Source organism: Lithobates pipiens, unplaced genomic scaffold, assembly GCF_037356315.1.
Source record: "Lithobates pipiens isolate NorthernLeopardFrog02 unplaced genomic scaffold, aLitPip1_a1.2 Scaffold_22, whole genome shotgun sequence".
Classification (NCBI taxonomy): Eukaryota; Metazoa; Chordata; class Amphibia; order Anura; family Ranidae; genus Lithobates; species Lithobates pipiens.
The window spans coordinates 263,281,033-263,297,574 of NW_027507784.1; the positions used below are offsets into that span (position 1 = coordinate 263,281,033).

The following is a 16,542-nucleotide window of genomic DNA, read 5'->3' on the forward strand; positions in this document are numbered from 1 at the left end:
GCGGCCAGATGTAGATGACTTTGTGTATACTGAAGTCCCATTTCTAGCCCTATGGAGGATTAGTATTAATAGCACTGCTCATGGAATTCTATACATATTTAAAGTGAACCAGTCTCTGTTTGGTCACTGTATTCAACATTCTTATTCATATTGGCCATATGGTGCTTTAATTATTATATCATTATGAATGCCAATTCTAGGTCATCAGGCACAGACATTAACCTTCCTAGAAGCATGCCTCCTTTACCACCATATGTTGAGGGCTACTAGGTCTAAAGAGGTTGATTTGGCTTCCTGCCCTGGGCACACTGAGTGGATACTTGCCGGCTGTACCCCTATGCCCGCCCAAGACATTTAGGGGCAAATGATCAGCCACCTGCGTTTGCTGGCAATCCATTTTGCTTCTGTGTCTGGGTCCAGAGGAAGCCAAACTGTTGGCAAAACATTGACCGTACAGACACCAGCCTACAACATATATCATTTTATGGATTGTATTTCATTGTATGTACAGAATTGATTATACCGATCATTTGTGAGCTAATTACAGTTATTGGAAAGTATCCAATTCCTCCCCATTTGTCTGGGGCAGGATACCCTTATTCTATTAATTTTAACCATGTATAATAAAAATTATGTTATTTTAGTTATGTCTTCACTCTGTTGCCGCTATATACTACTACTGTAGGATCTTCTCCTGTTTATACCCATGGTTTTTCTTGTTGATTTGGATGAGACCCAAAAAGTCTATTTTATTGGAGAACTCAATGGAATTGTAGGACCCACCTGAACAATCTATTCAGTTTGTATCAAACCAGGCAGGCCCTTTTACCACATAGCTGATGGTATCTAAGGGAGATTGTACAGAAAGTGGGTGGAAATAAAACATGTGGTAAAGTAATGAGGGAGGTGTGGTCCAGAGTGGTGAACATGCCCCATCACCCCCTGTTCTGTGATGCAGCAAGCCAGTAAATGCTTTGAAATGATCTACAGGAAATGATGCAAGCAGAAAACATTTTTTAAAAACAGGTGAAACTTTAAAGCTGCTATAGGCGAGGTAAGTGAGAGATCAGCTTGGCCAAAAAAAGACATTAGACAAAAGACATTAGAAAATGCTTCTATTTATTATGAAAAGCAAAATTCTGTCTGAAAACGTGAGCTTAGCCTTTAAAATCCATTTCTCTGAAGTCCATTAAGGGGCGCAGGAAGTGTTAAACCTTCAGTTTTAAAACTGCCTACAGAGGGAAGTCAAGAGGCCCAATGTAAACACGAAATTGGGACTTTCTGCAACTCAGAGCTTGCCAGTTTTCCAGCAGGCCCATTCGACAGAAGACGTTGTAAGACCGGATTCTGTAAAACAGACAGCTGCGATGGGCCGAATGTCAACCAGTTCCTGCCAAACTGACCGATTTCAGCGGATTTTTGGCCCATGTGTACAGGGCTTTAGAGTCTCTTGTAACTAATGCTGGCCGTACAACGAAAAATCAGGTGAACCCAATTACGAAAAACGAACGTTCGGCTGCAAGGGCAAATGATGCTGCCATCATGTAATGACCAATAAATCGTTCAGTGGACATAAATACATTTTATGTTCTTTTTTTTTTTTACATATACCTAGTGCAGACAGGGCCGGATTTCGGGCCGATTTTTCGTATAGTGTATGGCCAGCATTACAGATTGTAAGACTTTGAACACCTTTTGTTTTGATGCACCTGAAATGTATTAAGCCAATTAAAATGAAAGTTGAAATGGGTTTTAAAAGTAAAGAAAAAACTGTAAGCCAGGGGTGTCCAAACTGTTTTCAAAGAGGGCCAGATTTGATGAAGTGAACGTGGTTGAGGCCGCCCATTTTGCTTGACATTCTTTGAACCATTAAAATTTGGTCTAAGTGTGTTTGTCAGAGCATTCCCTTGCCTTTGTGCTGTGTGTAGTGAATAGATGAGCTTGGGCGTGTTATTTGGATATACCGTATTTATCGGCTTATAACACGAACCATAACTTTAAAAAGGAAGTTTCAGGAAAAGAAAATCTTACATTTTAAATAAAGAACTGTGAAGCAAAATAAAGGTCAGTGCCCATCAATGCAGCCTAATCAGTGCCCATCTGCAGGCTTCCAAGTGCCATGAATGCAGCCCCCACCCCATTGCCATGAATGCAGCCCCCACCCCATTGTCATGAATGCAGCCCCCACCCCATTGTCATGAATGCAGCCCCCACCCCATTGTCATGAATGCAGCCCCCACCCCATTGTCATGAATGCAGCCCCCACCCCATTGCCATGAATGCAGCCCCCACCCCATTGCCATGAATGCAGCACCCACCCCATTGCCATGAATGCAGCACCCACCCCATTGCCATGAATGCAGACTCACCATTGCCGTCAGTGCAGCCTGATTCATGTCCATCTGCAGCCTTGGAGGAGACAGAGAGGGGGCGGGACGAGCGCTGACAGACATAAAGGAGAAACTCCTGTTTTTATCGGCGGAAAGTCCTGCCTCCTATAATGGAAAACAGTTGTCCAATGGCAGCGCATTGGTCATTTCCTTTTACACAGGACTCGTCCCGCTCCCTCCAAGGCAGCCAGCATATCTATCTTTTGTGGCCCCCGGCGCTCGGGGATTCGCTGTGGGCCACAAAACATATACATGTCAAAATTAGCAGGCGGGCCATTCGAAACCAGAACACAGGCCACGATTGGCCCACGGGCCGGACTTTGGACATGCCTGCTGTAAGCCTACCAAAAAAGGACTATACATTTACAGCTTTCTCACATATTTTGATTACTGCTTCAATTACTCAGTTAAGCAAGAGCATCAAGTAGACTATATTACCTTGTAAACAATCAAATGAAGTTCCTCATATGCATGCTCTGTATTTACAAAGATTTTGGGGAATCGAAACTTGGCTTCTGGGTCATTGAGGTTCAGAGGTCCAGTAAGGAATCTAAACATAAAATATGTAAATGGGAAAACTAGCAAATATTTATATACAATCTTCAAATAGTATTGAATCCAAACTCTTAAATTAGTGGCACTGTACCCTAAAAAACATACATTGCATACAAATTGCTGCATTCCCATTGCTGAGCATACTTCAGAGCCCATGTTGAACTTCAACTGGCTTTGTTTTTTAACATGGCCAGGAATGTAAATGCACTTTGCAAGTGGTATAAGTGCCTGTGTACCCAGGAATTCATATCAGAACTGAGTCTCTTCCCATGCAAGTCAAAGGTAATGCAAAAAACAGCTTGAAAAAGATTGATGCAGCTTTTTTTTCTTTTATTGCTTTTTTTAACCACTTCAGCCCCAGAAGATTTTCCCCCCTTCCTGACCTGAGTAATTTTTATAATTTGGCACTGCGTCGCTTTAACTGACAATTGTGCGGCCGTTTGACGCTGTACACAAATTCAATTTGTGTCCTTTTTAACCCACAAAATAGATTTTTCTTTTGGTGGTATTTGATCACCTCTGCAGTTTTTATTTTTTGCGCTATAAACAAACAAAAAAAAAAGTGACAATTTTGAAAAACAACAATATTTTTTGCTATAATAAATATCCCCAAAAATGTATTTAAAAAAAACACAATTTCGTTACCAGTTTAGGCCAATATATATTCTTCTACATATTTTAGGTAAAAAAAAAAAGTGTCTACTAACTATGGGAAAGATTTATGCATTATTATTTTTTTGTTTATTATTAATAATGGTGGTGGTGATCTGCGATTTTTAGCAGTAGTGCGACATTGTGACGAACAGATCGGAGACTTATGACACTTTTTTGGGACCATTGGCATTTGTACAGCGATCGGAGCTATAAAAATGCACCGATTACTGTATAAATGTCACTGGCAGGGAAAGGGTTAACACTGGGGGGTGATTAAGGGGTTATTTGTGTGTTCCCTCAATGTGCTCTAACTGTATGGGGATAGAATGGACTAGGAGAGGAGAAGTTTTTCCTACCTAGTAGGAACAAAGGATATGGCGCTCCTCTTCCCTGACAGCACAGGGTTGTGTGCGCACGCACACACGCACACACACACGCACACACACACACGCTGGTGCTCGTGCACGCATTGGCTCCTCCGGTGCTGCGCGCATGCCTTCTGGTGGCCAAAAAAGGGAAGGATGTATCCGTACGGCATTTCGCCCAGGGGAGCCATTCTGCTGCAGTATAGCTGCATGAGCCGGTCGGGAATCGGTTAAACAGGCAAAATAATTGCAAATAAAAACACTAAACATTATTACTTAAGAAAAAAAAATCCTTACAATACATTCTGAAAACAATACAGTCTAATGTCCTTTTGAATACATGAGCAGAAAGTATCATGGTTACGCAGGCCATAGACCAGTGATGGCGAACCTTGGCACCCCAGGTGTTTTGGAACTACATTTCCCATGATGCTCATCCACACTGCAGAATGCATGAGCATCATGGGAAATGTAGTTCCAAAACATCTGGGGTGCCAAGGTTCGCCATCACTGCCATAGACAGTGCAAATTTCTTTCCTGCAACCACGGAAATTTGCACGATTCCCCCATCAACACCGACAGTGCTGACAGGGGAGTCCCTCCTTTTATTCTCCCGGCAGGAAAGGCTGTCCCCGCAGGAGAAGAGCGATTATTGCAAGCAGCTATAGAAGCCACTAGCAGTAAATTGCCAGGTAAATCCGGCAGGCTGGTTATACCAAAGTTGATCGATCAACTTGGGTAGATTTCAGCCTGCCCCCACATGGGTTGAATCTCAGCCAGTTCCTGCTGAACCGGCCAAGATACGAACAGTCGATGGTCGGCCTTACTGTGGTGATAGTACATTCAGTTATGTATAATCACATAAAAGAAATGAACAGAGAAAATTATGGTCTCCAGAGAACCATATTAGATTTAGGCTGCAAGAGGGGAATGGGACAAAGCCCCCAGTGCTTGTAAAAACTTGTTGATGAATAGCTAGCAGTGTTTGTAAAGGGATAGAACAGAATTAGCTGTTTACACTTAGATAAAGCGTGAGGAAGAGATTATTTTCAGGAGAGAAAATTTTTTTGGGGGTTTAAAAGTACTGCGCCCTTAATAATTTTAGCTATGAGGGTTAATGGAAAATCCTTAATAGGTATGCCTTAGGACATCTTAAATTAAGCAAGCCTAAGACAGGTTCAATGAATCTGCACACCTGTTTCCAGAATAATTGTATCTTGGGGTAGGACCGTATAGCATGAAGAAAATCTGACCACAGAGAGGAAAACAAACGGATGTCTAATTTTTAGATTATACAACTGTATATACTGTATATATCGGATGATAAAGTTTGAGGTGAGGGAGTTTATCTTTGGAGGAAATAACTAAGGACATGTAGGTTTCCTCAAGATCTTCCTAACTCCCCCTCAACAATTGTGGTATAATATCATGCCACTTAGTCAGGCTGAAGCAGCGAAAATCAGTACAGATCAGGTGGTCAACTGTAGGTTACGGAAAGATTTCTTCACAGTAAGAGCTGTGAAAATGTGGAATAGACTCCCTCCAGAGGTGGTTCTGACCAGCTCAGTAGATTGCTTTAAAAAGACCTGAATTTTTTTCTAAATGTACATAATATAACTGGATACTAACATTTATCGGTAAAATTTAGCCAGGGAATATCTGATTGCCTCTTAGGGGGATAAGGAAGGATTTTTTTCCCCTGTTGTAGCAAATTGGATCATGCTTTGCTGGGATTTTTTGCCTTCTTCTGGATCAACTTTGGGTATAGGATTGTGTATATGGAATTGCATTTTTTTTTTTTGGTAGAATTAGATGGACGGTCTTTTTTCAACCTATGTAACTATGTAGGTCAAATGCCCTGGGAAGAAAGGGGCTCAAAACGAATACTAAAGCTGAATGTACCTGAAAACCAGCTGATTTTCCCATAGATGCAATCTCTAAAATTTGTGAAAATTTTTCATACACCAGACACAAAAACAAAACGTTATGTAGTACAGACTAGCAGAATAAGATCTGCACAGGTTACCAAGTGCAATTTTGTGAGTATTGCCCAATATTCACAAACAAGCAATCATGGTAACAACACATTAGTAACAACGTAAACCGGTAGGCATAATAAGTTCTGCTTTAGCCTATAATAAAATGTCTCCCTGCCCTTGGTGATCACCTATAAATTTAGTGAGCTAAAAAAAAAAATGCTACTTTTGTATCCAAGTATTATAACTGTATTCAAGAAAATTTTTATGTACCATTATTCAGTTTGGTCTGGTCAACAATTTTACAGGTGCTATTTTAAGGTGGCTTTCCACCACAAAAAAAAAAAAAGTGACAGCATCTCACCCTAATGAACTGAAACCATGTATGTATAAACAGGGAGGCGCTCCTACTTTTTTGGCTTCTTTGTAAATAGTGGAACCTTTATCATTTAAAAAAAGAGGAGCATGGCTAAACCTCTCTTGGCCATACTTTTCTTATGGATCACAGGAGTACACTTAATTCTGCACTCCGGTGACCCAGATTCAGAAGACACTGAGCTAAAGGACGTTACAGAGCCGGTCCAGGTTCTGGAGAGATCCAACAACATCATAGCGCAGCTGAGAGCCTGAGCCGGGGTTGCAGGAAATAAATTCTCACCGTCTATGGCCTGCCTTAACGACAGAGGGATGAACTCATCAGTATGTGTGTCTTAATTTATTGTCCAATCACAGGCTTAGAGAGGGGCAAGTAAATCATAAATGTGACAAAGCTGCAGTACAGAAAATTAAGGTTTTCTGTCCTGCCAGAGAGGAATGCGCTTTGTAGCAAAGCTGTGTAAATCTCAGAACTGAATGCAAAAATACAAAGATTTAGGCAGGTAAAACAGCTCTGAAAAGTGTAGTTCATCAGTGTATTTAGCGGTTTGCCAGGAATTCATCTTTAAAAGTATCTGGACACTAGATCTAGTAAAGGCATTCAAATTATGGCAACTGCTTTACCTTCCATAGTGCTGTAGATTTCCAGGCATCTCAGGACGTATGGGAGAATCTCTTCCAGCTAGCTAAAAAGTTAAATAATCATTCAAAAGCAGACACATGTTGCAAAAAATGCAGTAATACAACAAATCAATATGACAGAGTGTATAAACCATATATAACACCACTTGTAGCACTAGAGTATTAAATGGGAGTTGAATTAAACAGGACTCATCTAAAAATATTACACATTTAACTAGCCCCAAAATTGAGAATATGTCGGGTGGTTAGCATCAGCGCAGTTACATTATAGGCAAAAAGGAATGTTTAACCATTGGGTGCATAAACATGTAAATTTTGGCCACCCACAAAATGTATTTTTATGATTATAAAATAGTGAGAAAGCAGTGCACCTCCAGCATAAGCTGCATCTCATGGGGAAATGATATGGAGACACGTTTTGATTACATATGCATATATCCTGATCTGCATACATTTACTAACTCACTAACTTATAACATATTAAAAGGAACCTTTAGCAACATGGAACACCTGTATTTAGGGTGTAACTTGTAACATATTGCTAAAGACCGAACACCCCCAAAGCCCCCCCCCCCCCTTTGTGACAGTGGACAGGGGTTCCTTTCCCCCCTCTAACAACTGCTGTCATGTTTAATATCAGTACAGATGTGTAGGGCTCTGCCTGTATAGAAGCATCATTCATACACAGCGAGCAGTGAATGAATAAACTACAAGCCCCGTTTTTCACCGTGGCAATCAGGTTGTGGTTTTCAATGGACTACAGGGGCCTGATCAGCATACTCATAGTTCATTGAATATTCCTCCAGCTTTCTGGCACGCACAGCGCTACAGGCAGAAAACTGTATGGAGAGTGTTCAGGAGACTGATATTACACCTACGATCCACTGATTGTGGGTGCAATACATTGCAGGCTCCTGTGTACAAAAAAAAAAAAATACTAAATCCACATTTTTTTACCTGAAAAAATATGTCCATTTATTAATACTTAATAGTGAACTTAACTTTAAAGTCAGCATAACAGCTAGACCAGTGTTTCTCAACTCCAGTCCTCAAGGCACCCCAACAGGTCACGTTTTCAGGCTTCCCATTATTTTGCACAGGTGATTTGATCAGTTCCACTGCCTTAGTAATTACCGCAGTCGTTTCATCTTGAGGACTGGAGTTGAGAAACACGGAGCTAGACAACTAGCATTTTCAGCAAGAAGTCCACAATCTCAACCCCCATATCTCTCTAATGACAAGTTTACTTTAAAATCTGCTAGGTCCTGGTTTGTTCTTACCTCTGGCTCGATGTATCTGGGGAAGAGCGATGTAGTGAGATATTTGTACAATATTCTCATGTCTTCTTGTTCCAGACCACTCCTGCAACAGAAATCACTTATCAGAAAATACATCAAGAAAAGTCTCATAACAGCGTGAAAGAACCATTACTCAGAAAGATGGAAAATTGTGGCAGTAAAGCGATTAATACTTATGCTTTTCCTTTAAGACTTTAGGATGGCTATAAACATTCTAAAACGCTCAAGCGACGATCTCGGCTATGAAGCCAGGGCTTTTTCTGACATACCTAGAGGGGATGACATTTCTGGTGGTTGGAGACACAGGTTATTGTACCTAGATATCTCGGAAGAAGAAAGTATGAAAAGTACTCTTGCATCCGTTAGCTTTCATTTAGATGTGCGGTTGGGGGGGGGGGGGGGGGGGCAGCAAAAAATGCACGGTTGAGACTTGTTTTTGCCACCTGCCAACCGCCCCCCTTAAACTGCAATAGACAGTGGATGGGGCCATTTACATGCTGCAATCGTGATGCTTTGCTCTGCGGCAAAGCTTACCTGACATGTAGCGATGTCGTCTGCTGAATGCTGCATACCCTAGCAGATGGCAAAGCACTGAAAATGCCCCCTGCATGTTTAACAGCAAAAAACAGGTTAAAACAGACAATGAGGAGGCATCACATTGCTTCCTCACCATCTGTTAGTAGCCTCTGAAGCGTGATTCAAACGTGGATCGAGCTTTAGAGTAAAGGGAGATTTAGATGCATGTCTAAATCTACCCTTATGCCCTCAATACACACTATCAGATTTTCTGCTGATTTTTTTCCTTCAGATTTACCAAAACCATATAATACGAGGTCAAACCTTGGAAGTTTGAGTTTGTATGCAATCAGGCAGGCCCTTGCACTACATGGTTTTGGTAAATCTGAAGAAAAAAACCCAGCAGAAAATCTGATAGTGTGTATGGGGCTTAAGTCATGTATTGTATCAGAATCCGCCACTGAAGCAGCCAAATCCAGGGTGCAGTATTGAATCTGAAGTTCGGGTAGATATTATTAAAATCAATGCAGTTACAATGAGCATTCATTGAAATGGCTTAAAGAGATTGTAAAGTCAGAAGTTTTTTATCCTAAATTATTCTGTGTGCAGCAGCACCTCTAATACTTACCTGAGCTCCATCTAGTTCCACGATATTGCACAAGACACTCAGCTGGCCAGGACTCCCCTCCTCATTGGCTGAGACAGCAGCACGGTGCCACTGGCTCCTGCTGCTGTCAATCAAAGTCAGTCAGCCAATGAAGAGAGAAAGGCTGGGTTGGGCCGCAGGTCCGTGTCTGAATGAGCACACAAAGCTGCGGCTCAAGTGCCCCCATAGCAAGCTGCTTGCTGTGGGGGCACTCAACATGAGGGAGGGGCCAGGAGCACCGAAGAGGGACCCGAGAAGAGGAGGCTCTGGGCTGCTCTGTACAAATCCACCTTTTTAGTAAAAAATAACAAAAAACACAAAACTTTACAATCACCAAGTTTTTTTTTGTTATGCCATTAGTTGAAGTACCTAAACGTATCTTGGCATCAGCCTCCTGAAACCAGAAGTACTAAGATTGGGAAGGGAAAGGTGATCACTGGCAGCCAATCAGGTACTGCTGCTTGCACACGCTTTTACACTACACATGCTGACAGGAGCAGAGAACAGGAAAATTTGTAACCAGTGTGCAGATGCTCCTTCTTTGGTCAATGAGCAGACTAAGGGCATATGTAATTAAACTCTGAGTGTGCTTATGTAGAGACCTGGGTGTTGGCTGTGCTTTCTTGTAGGGGTGTCTGGATCGAAGAATAGTTCACAGAAATTTGACAGCATAACCAGATAGTTTATGGTGAGGTAGGTTTAATCACTTAATGTGATTGTTACTGCATTATTATAAGTCTATGCCAGTCCCTCTATTAGAGGCTGGCATACCACACTATGTAAGTTGTATTTAAAAAACGATCAGTGTAAATACTGAATATCAGCTGTCTTCAGGCCAGTCACATCACTGGTGGCCACTTTCCAGCCCTGATAGATGTCTTCTGTGGGAGGGGCCATGATCTCCCTCTGATGTCAGAGGGAGATCACGTGGCCGCTCATCTCCTCCGCAGAAACCACCCATGGGAGCTGGAAAGTGGCCGCGAGTCATGTGACCGGACTGAAGACAGCTGATATTCAGTATTTACACTAATCGTTTTTAAATACAACTTACACATTGTGCTATGCCAGCCTCTAATCGTGAGGCTGGCACTGACAAATTTAAGATTTGCATATTAAAACAATAGTGGTTTGGGGCGACTGGAGACAGAGAGGGTGCTGACAGGGAGGAGAGAAGGGGGTAAGGGGAGGGAGAGGGGAGAGCAGAGAGCAGGCAGTCTATCACAGAGGGAGAAACTTTGACCACGGTGATCAGGGCGGAGCTGCCCTGGTTATCGTGGTCTGTTTAGAGGAGGCCATACAGGAAGTGGTAGGTTTAGTTTTTAAGCGCTATGCTGTGAAATCTGCTTTAAGGGACCAGAATATACTTTTTTTTGGGTTAACAAACACTTTAACCTCCAAAAGATTTACTCCCCTTCAGGACCAGGCAATTTTTGCGATATGGCACTGTTTTTTATTTTTTGAGCTATGAAAAAAAAAAAAAAAGGCCAACAATTTAAAACAAAAACAGTATTTTTTACTTTTTTTTTTCATTTTATTTTTCAAACAAGCAGTGGTGCTTTATTGAAAAATATGACAGACATAGTGCAGGTTATGCATGACTCGAAAACAAAGTGATAACATTATCGATTGTCTTAAGCAGTAAACTAAGCTATGCCAAGTTAGGTTGTACCTAATCCTGATGGGGTCGCTGCCCACCACTATAGGTATCATTTACTTGCAAGACATGTTCTGTATTATTACAATTTGTTGGAGTAACAGTGCTGCTGTGCAATCTTACAACTTTCTACTATAAAACATATCCAATAAAAAAAAATAAAAAAAAATAATAATAATAAAAAAAAAAAAAAGTAAAATCACATTTCTTCATAAATTTAGGCTAATACGTATTCTGCTACATACATATATTTTTGGTAAAAAAAAATCCCAAGCATATATTGATTGATTTGAGCAAAAGTTAAAGCATCTCCAAAATATGGGCTATTTTTATTTATTATTTTTTTTTTTTACTAGTAATGGTGGCAATCAGTGACTTATATTGTGGTGGAAATTCTGACACTTTTCGGGGACCAGCGACACCAATACACAAACTAATAATGACACTGGCTGGAAAGGGGTTAACATCAGGGGTGATCAAAGGGTTAAAGCGGTTGTAAACCCTGGGAATTAAAAAAAAAAAAAAAAAAACCTACAAGACAAAAAGGCACAATGAGCTAGTGTGCATTGCGTATTAGCTCAATATGAAATATTTACATTAGAACAAAGCCCTCCAGCGGCACCCGCACACCGTTGAGATGGCCAACATCTTCCCCGGTATTTCCTCCAGGTTCGCCGGCTCCGGCGCTGTGAGTGGCCGGAGCCGCAATGATGTCAATCCAGTGCATGCGCACAGGAGCCGCCATTTACGGCACAGGCTGAGGTTTCTGGCACAGTAAGTGGGACCTTCAGAGCGCATGCGCCGATGACATTGTCTATATGCACTCTAAATATCTCCTAAACTGTGCAAGTTTAGGGGATATTCACAGTACCTACAAGTAAGCCTCATTACAGGCTTACCTGTAGGTACAAGTAAAAAAATAAGACTTTACTTCCACTTTAACCGTGTGCTAGTCAGTGTTTCACTATATGGCATGAGGTGCTTTTACTAGGGGACACAAACTCCATCCCTTCCCTCCTGTCAGAATGGCGATCTGCCTTGTTTGCATAGGCAGAGCGCAGTTCTGCGTCTATGCCTGACAAACGGCAGGTGCCAGAGGACAACGAGTACCCGGCTTCTGTCGTGTGTAATCACAGCGGAAGCGAGCCGCGGGTGGCATGCATGGGTGCCCCCCTACCCGGAAGTGTCGGATCACATATATTTACTGTAGCAGTAAAATGTAATTAAAGGACTATAATTCCCATACACTGTAGTGATGATAGCCAACTAGAACAGCCGTATTCTGCTGTTCATAAAAAAATAGCATTATAATAGTAGGATGTACCTGCAATATAAATCAATGGCCTTGGAGGTACTATTTGCTACAGGTGAAAATGAGGAAAATTAGAACCAACATGAATAGATAACAATGCAGGTAAAGTCTTGGAGGATGTCAGGTTTATTAGTTATTTTAAGATTGATTCTCAAACAAGGCAAACTACTTGCACATGTATTTATATCTTAATACAGCATGTAAATGAGACACTATAGCATGTGCTGTAATGTGAGCAGGATATCTACAATCTGAAACTGAAGCCAGACAACTATAGTAGCGAGTGTTAACAAGGAATGGCAGAGCAAAGCGGCCAGCGATGACAGCTTGATAGACAAGGACACAAGGACTGGTTTCCCCAATATTTCCTATCCTAAAAGAAAAAGGATGGCCTGGATATCTTACTTAAACACTGAAGCAGAGATTTTTTTTTTTGTTATAATATACTGTATACCAAGACATTAAAGTATAGCTAATATACTAATAACTAATATAATTAATAACCAATATAACTAATAAACTAAATATGGCAAAACATTTCCTCACTTCCTGTTTTGGCTATGGAACAGGAAGTGAAAGTAAATCTCCCCAATGGGACACAGATGGCAAAAATAAACCTTACAGGTGTTGTAATCCTCCCTTAGGCTCTATTCACACTATGGCGTTCCAGATCACCGTGGATCTGCCCACAATTACGAATCGCCACCAAATCGCAGGATGCCCTTGCGACCCCCCCTTTTTAAAAAAAAAAAAAAAAAAAAAAACAGGGCTCACAAGGGTGTTCCCGCAATTTGCGGCGATTCAGAATGGTGGGCAGCATCACAGCGATTCTGCCCGCGATCCGGAACGCCATAGTGTAAACGGAGCCTTACTCTGTCCAAAATTAAAAAAGTTTTGTCTATAGTTCTACTTAATGACTATATAGAAACTAGAGAGAACACGAGGGTTTACTCATTTCAACTGTTTACCCCACTGGACTTTAAAATGTCATCAAATCCCCAAAACAAAAATTGAATCTATTGCAGATTACCCATTCTTAAAGTGGTTGTAAGGGCAGAAGGTTATTTGTCTTAATGCATTATATGCATTAGGATAAAAAAAACCTTCAGTGTGCAGCAGCCCCCCTCAGCCCCTCTAATACTAACCAGAGCCCCATCTCTATCCAGTGATGTGCACAAGTGCCTCGGCTGTCCGGGACTCTCCCTCGTGATTGGCTGAGACACAACAGAGGCACCATTGGCTCCCACAGTCAGTTAGCAACCAATCAGGATAGAGGGGGGGGGGGAGGAGGCCAAACCGCAGCTCTGAGTCTGAATGGACACGCAGAGCTTCTGCTTGGCTAGGGTGCGCCCATAGCAATCTGCTTACTGTAGGGGTACTCGACAGGAGGTAGGGACCAGGAGTGCTAAAGAGAGACCAGAGAGGAGGATCCAGGCTGCTCTGTGCAAAACTATTACACAGAGCAGGTAAGTATGACTTTTTTTTCTTCTTCTTTAAAAATAATAAACGTGAGACTTTAGTATTGCTTTATATGTGGCGGTTGCATTAGTGTTCCTAATGACATCACCCCGCGCTGGCCAAAAGACTGGTGCCCAGAGTAAGCCAAGGAGAAGATGTCGGCATCATCAAGGGAACTAACTGGAGTCTGACTGTTACAGCATAGGTCTTACTTTCTGCTTTAAATCGATAGATTTAGTTTCACCTTAAAGCGAAAAATGAAGTCCTGTAAAACATTAAGGCCCCTTTCACACTTGTGCGACTTGTCCTGCAATTTGGGACTGCAAAGTCACATGACGAGTCGTGCCCCACGAATTCCAATGAGTACTGTTCATATCTGTGCAACTTCAAGTTGCAGCGACTTCATAGTCCGTGGACTACTTTGGCCATACTTTGATGCGATGTGAGGTCTGTAGACCTCAAGATTACACAGGCATTGATTCGTGTCACATTTGCGTGACTTTCAGGTCATACAAGTGTGAAAGGGGCCTAAAAATAACTGATCTGCTACAGTTTACAATTCAGCAATAAACTGTTTCACCCTGCTCTGCACATGCTCAGTTGCTCTCCATTTTTAGAGACTGCTGAGTTTTTAGTGACCGATCTGCTGACAGCATTAAAGAGGAAGTAAACCCTGATGAGTTTACTTCCTCTTTTTTTCCCTGCAAAGGTAAAGCATAATGGACTACTATGCATCGCATAGTAGCCCATTATGTGTCACTTACCTGACACAGGAGCCAGCAAAGTCGCCGCTGTCCCCTGTAGTCCGCCGCATCCATCTTGCTGGTGGCGTCTCGCAGCTCCGCCGCTGTCATTCGGCGAAGCCGCGATGATGTCACTCCCGCGCATGCGCACGGGAGTCGACAAATGCGGCAGCTCCATTCTTGGAACTGCCGCGCTCAGGCATGCGCCGTAGACAGCGGTGCCCGTTTTCGGGCAAATATCTCCTAAACCATATAGGTTTAGGAGATATTGCTTGGACCTACAGGTAAGCCTTAATCTAGGCTTACCTGTAGGTCAAAGTGGTTTGTAAGGGTTTACAACCACTTTAAAGCATAATTAAAGCAATGGTAAACCTCGCTGGAGGGCTTTGTTTCAAGGTGAGTATTTCGTAATGTGCTAGTATGCAATGCAATTTTTACTTGCAGGAGTTTTTTTTATTTATTTTTTTTTTTTACAACATCCGCGGTTTAAAACCGTTTAAAACCCTCCTATACTTTACAGCCTAAAGAAGCTGCTTCTGTAATCCAGCCATTTTTTGGTTTGACAGTTTGTTTGAGGACACAAGAACACGGGACTGTTAGCAATCCTGGCATTCCGGGAATGTACCCGTTTTTTTTAAACCGTTTAATCGATGGATTTAGTTCAGCTTTATGATTTAGCCCTGGTTCACACTGATGCTACCTTGAAATAATGCTACTTCACTTCAAAGCAGCAGGCCAGCGTGATTTCAGGTGCTACTTGGCTGACATCTGTGTCACTTCATGCACAGATGTCTATGCAAGTCGCACCTCAAATCGCCAAAAACAGTGCAGGAAAACCCATGTTTGCAGGAAAGACATTCAGCCTGCCCATACATGGCTCGAATATTGGCGGGTTCAGCAGGACCCGGTCAAGATTTGAACCATCTATGGCCTGCCTTAGATAAATAAGGCCAAAAGGGCATCCTGTTTATAACAACTAGATCTCCAGATATCATATTTTGAAACCAGCAGTCCAGAAGCGAGTTTGTTGCCTGTAGAAAATAACCAGGTTTTAGCTTTCACATAAAACTAGAAAAACACACTATAGGCCAAAACCACATCATGAATGCAAAGCATTCTCTGATTGGATGAAGTGGAGAGGCATTGCAGTGAACTCATGCACTTTCACTTCATCCGATCAGAAGATGCTTTGCATTCAATTAGGTTCAGAATGTGCTCAGCTTGGGACTTGGAAGCAAGTGGAGTTTACTGGAGTAGCGGTGTCTACTTCAGTGATTTCCAGCTTCCAAGGGTATTGGCCAAGCTGGAACAACATAACTATATATAAAATATCCATACCATTCTTAAAAACAAACAAACAAACAAACAAACAAACAAACAAACAAACAAACAAACAAACAAACAAACAAACAAACAAACAAACAAACAAACAAACAAACACATTGCTTTGCAAATAAATGCATTTAAAAAAAACTTTTCCTAGTCTACTTATGACAACCATACCTTATAAGTGGACTTCCTAAAGTATAATTCCATTTGTGCTAAGCAACACTGGTTATTTACTGTTAGCTGTACTGGTAGGAAAATATTGATATTGGATTTGTTACTATATACTAGAGCTACACTATTCTGGAAAAAATTATAATCACAATTTTTTTGCTTAGAATAAAGATCAAGATTCTCTCAGAATTCAAAAGAATTGGGATAACTTTACTGTTTCGTTTTTTTTTTGTTTTTTTTATTCTTTGAAGTGCATCTTTTCCCAAACAATTGCATTTGAAAGACCGCTTCGCAAATACAGTGTGACATAAAATATTGCAACGACCACCATTTTATTCTCTAGGGTCTCCGATATAGATATATATATATATATATATATATATATATATATATATATATATATATATATATATATATATATATATATATATTTTATTTTTTATTTTTTTATGTCCGGG

The 16,542-nt window shown here is 41.3% G+C and overlaps 1 protein-coding gene across 2 annotated transcripts in view; it reads right to left on the bottom strand.

The window, feature by feature from the left end:
* Nucleotides 1-16,542, bottom strand: part of CCZ1 (CCZ1 vacuolar protein trafficking and biogenesis associated) — a 76,585-nt gene that overhangs the window by 28,735 nt on the left and 31,308 nt on the right. For both annotated transcript variants that reach the window (XM_077449033.1, XM_077449034.1), the window contains 3 exons: nucleotides 8,238-8,319; nucleotides 6,940-7,001; nucleotides 2,829-2,940 (listed from right to left, as the gene is read on the bottom strand). In XM_077449033.1, coding sequence (XP_077305159.1) covers nucleotides 2,829-2,940; nucleotides 6,940-7,001; nucleotides 8,238-8,319 — 256 coding nt within the window. The remainder of the gene's footprint in view (nucleotides 1-2,828; nucleotides 2,941-6,939; nucleotides 7,002-8,237; nucleotides 8,320-16,542) is intronic.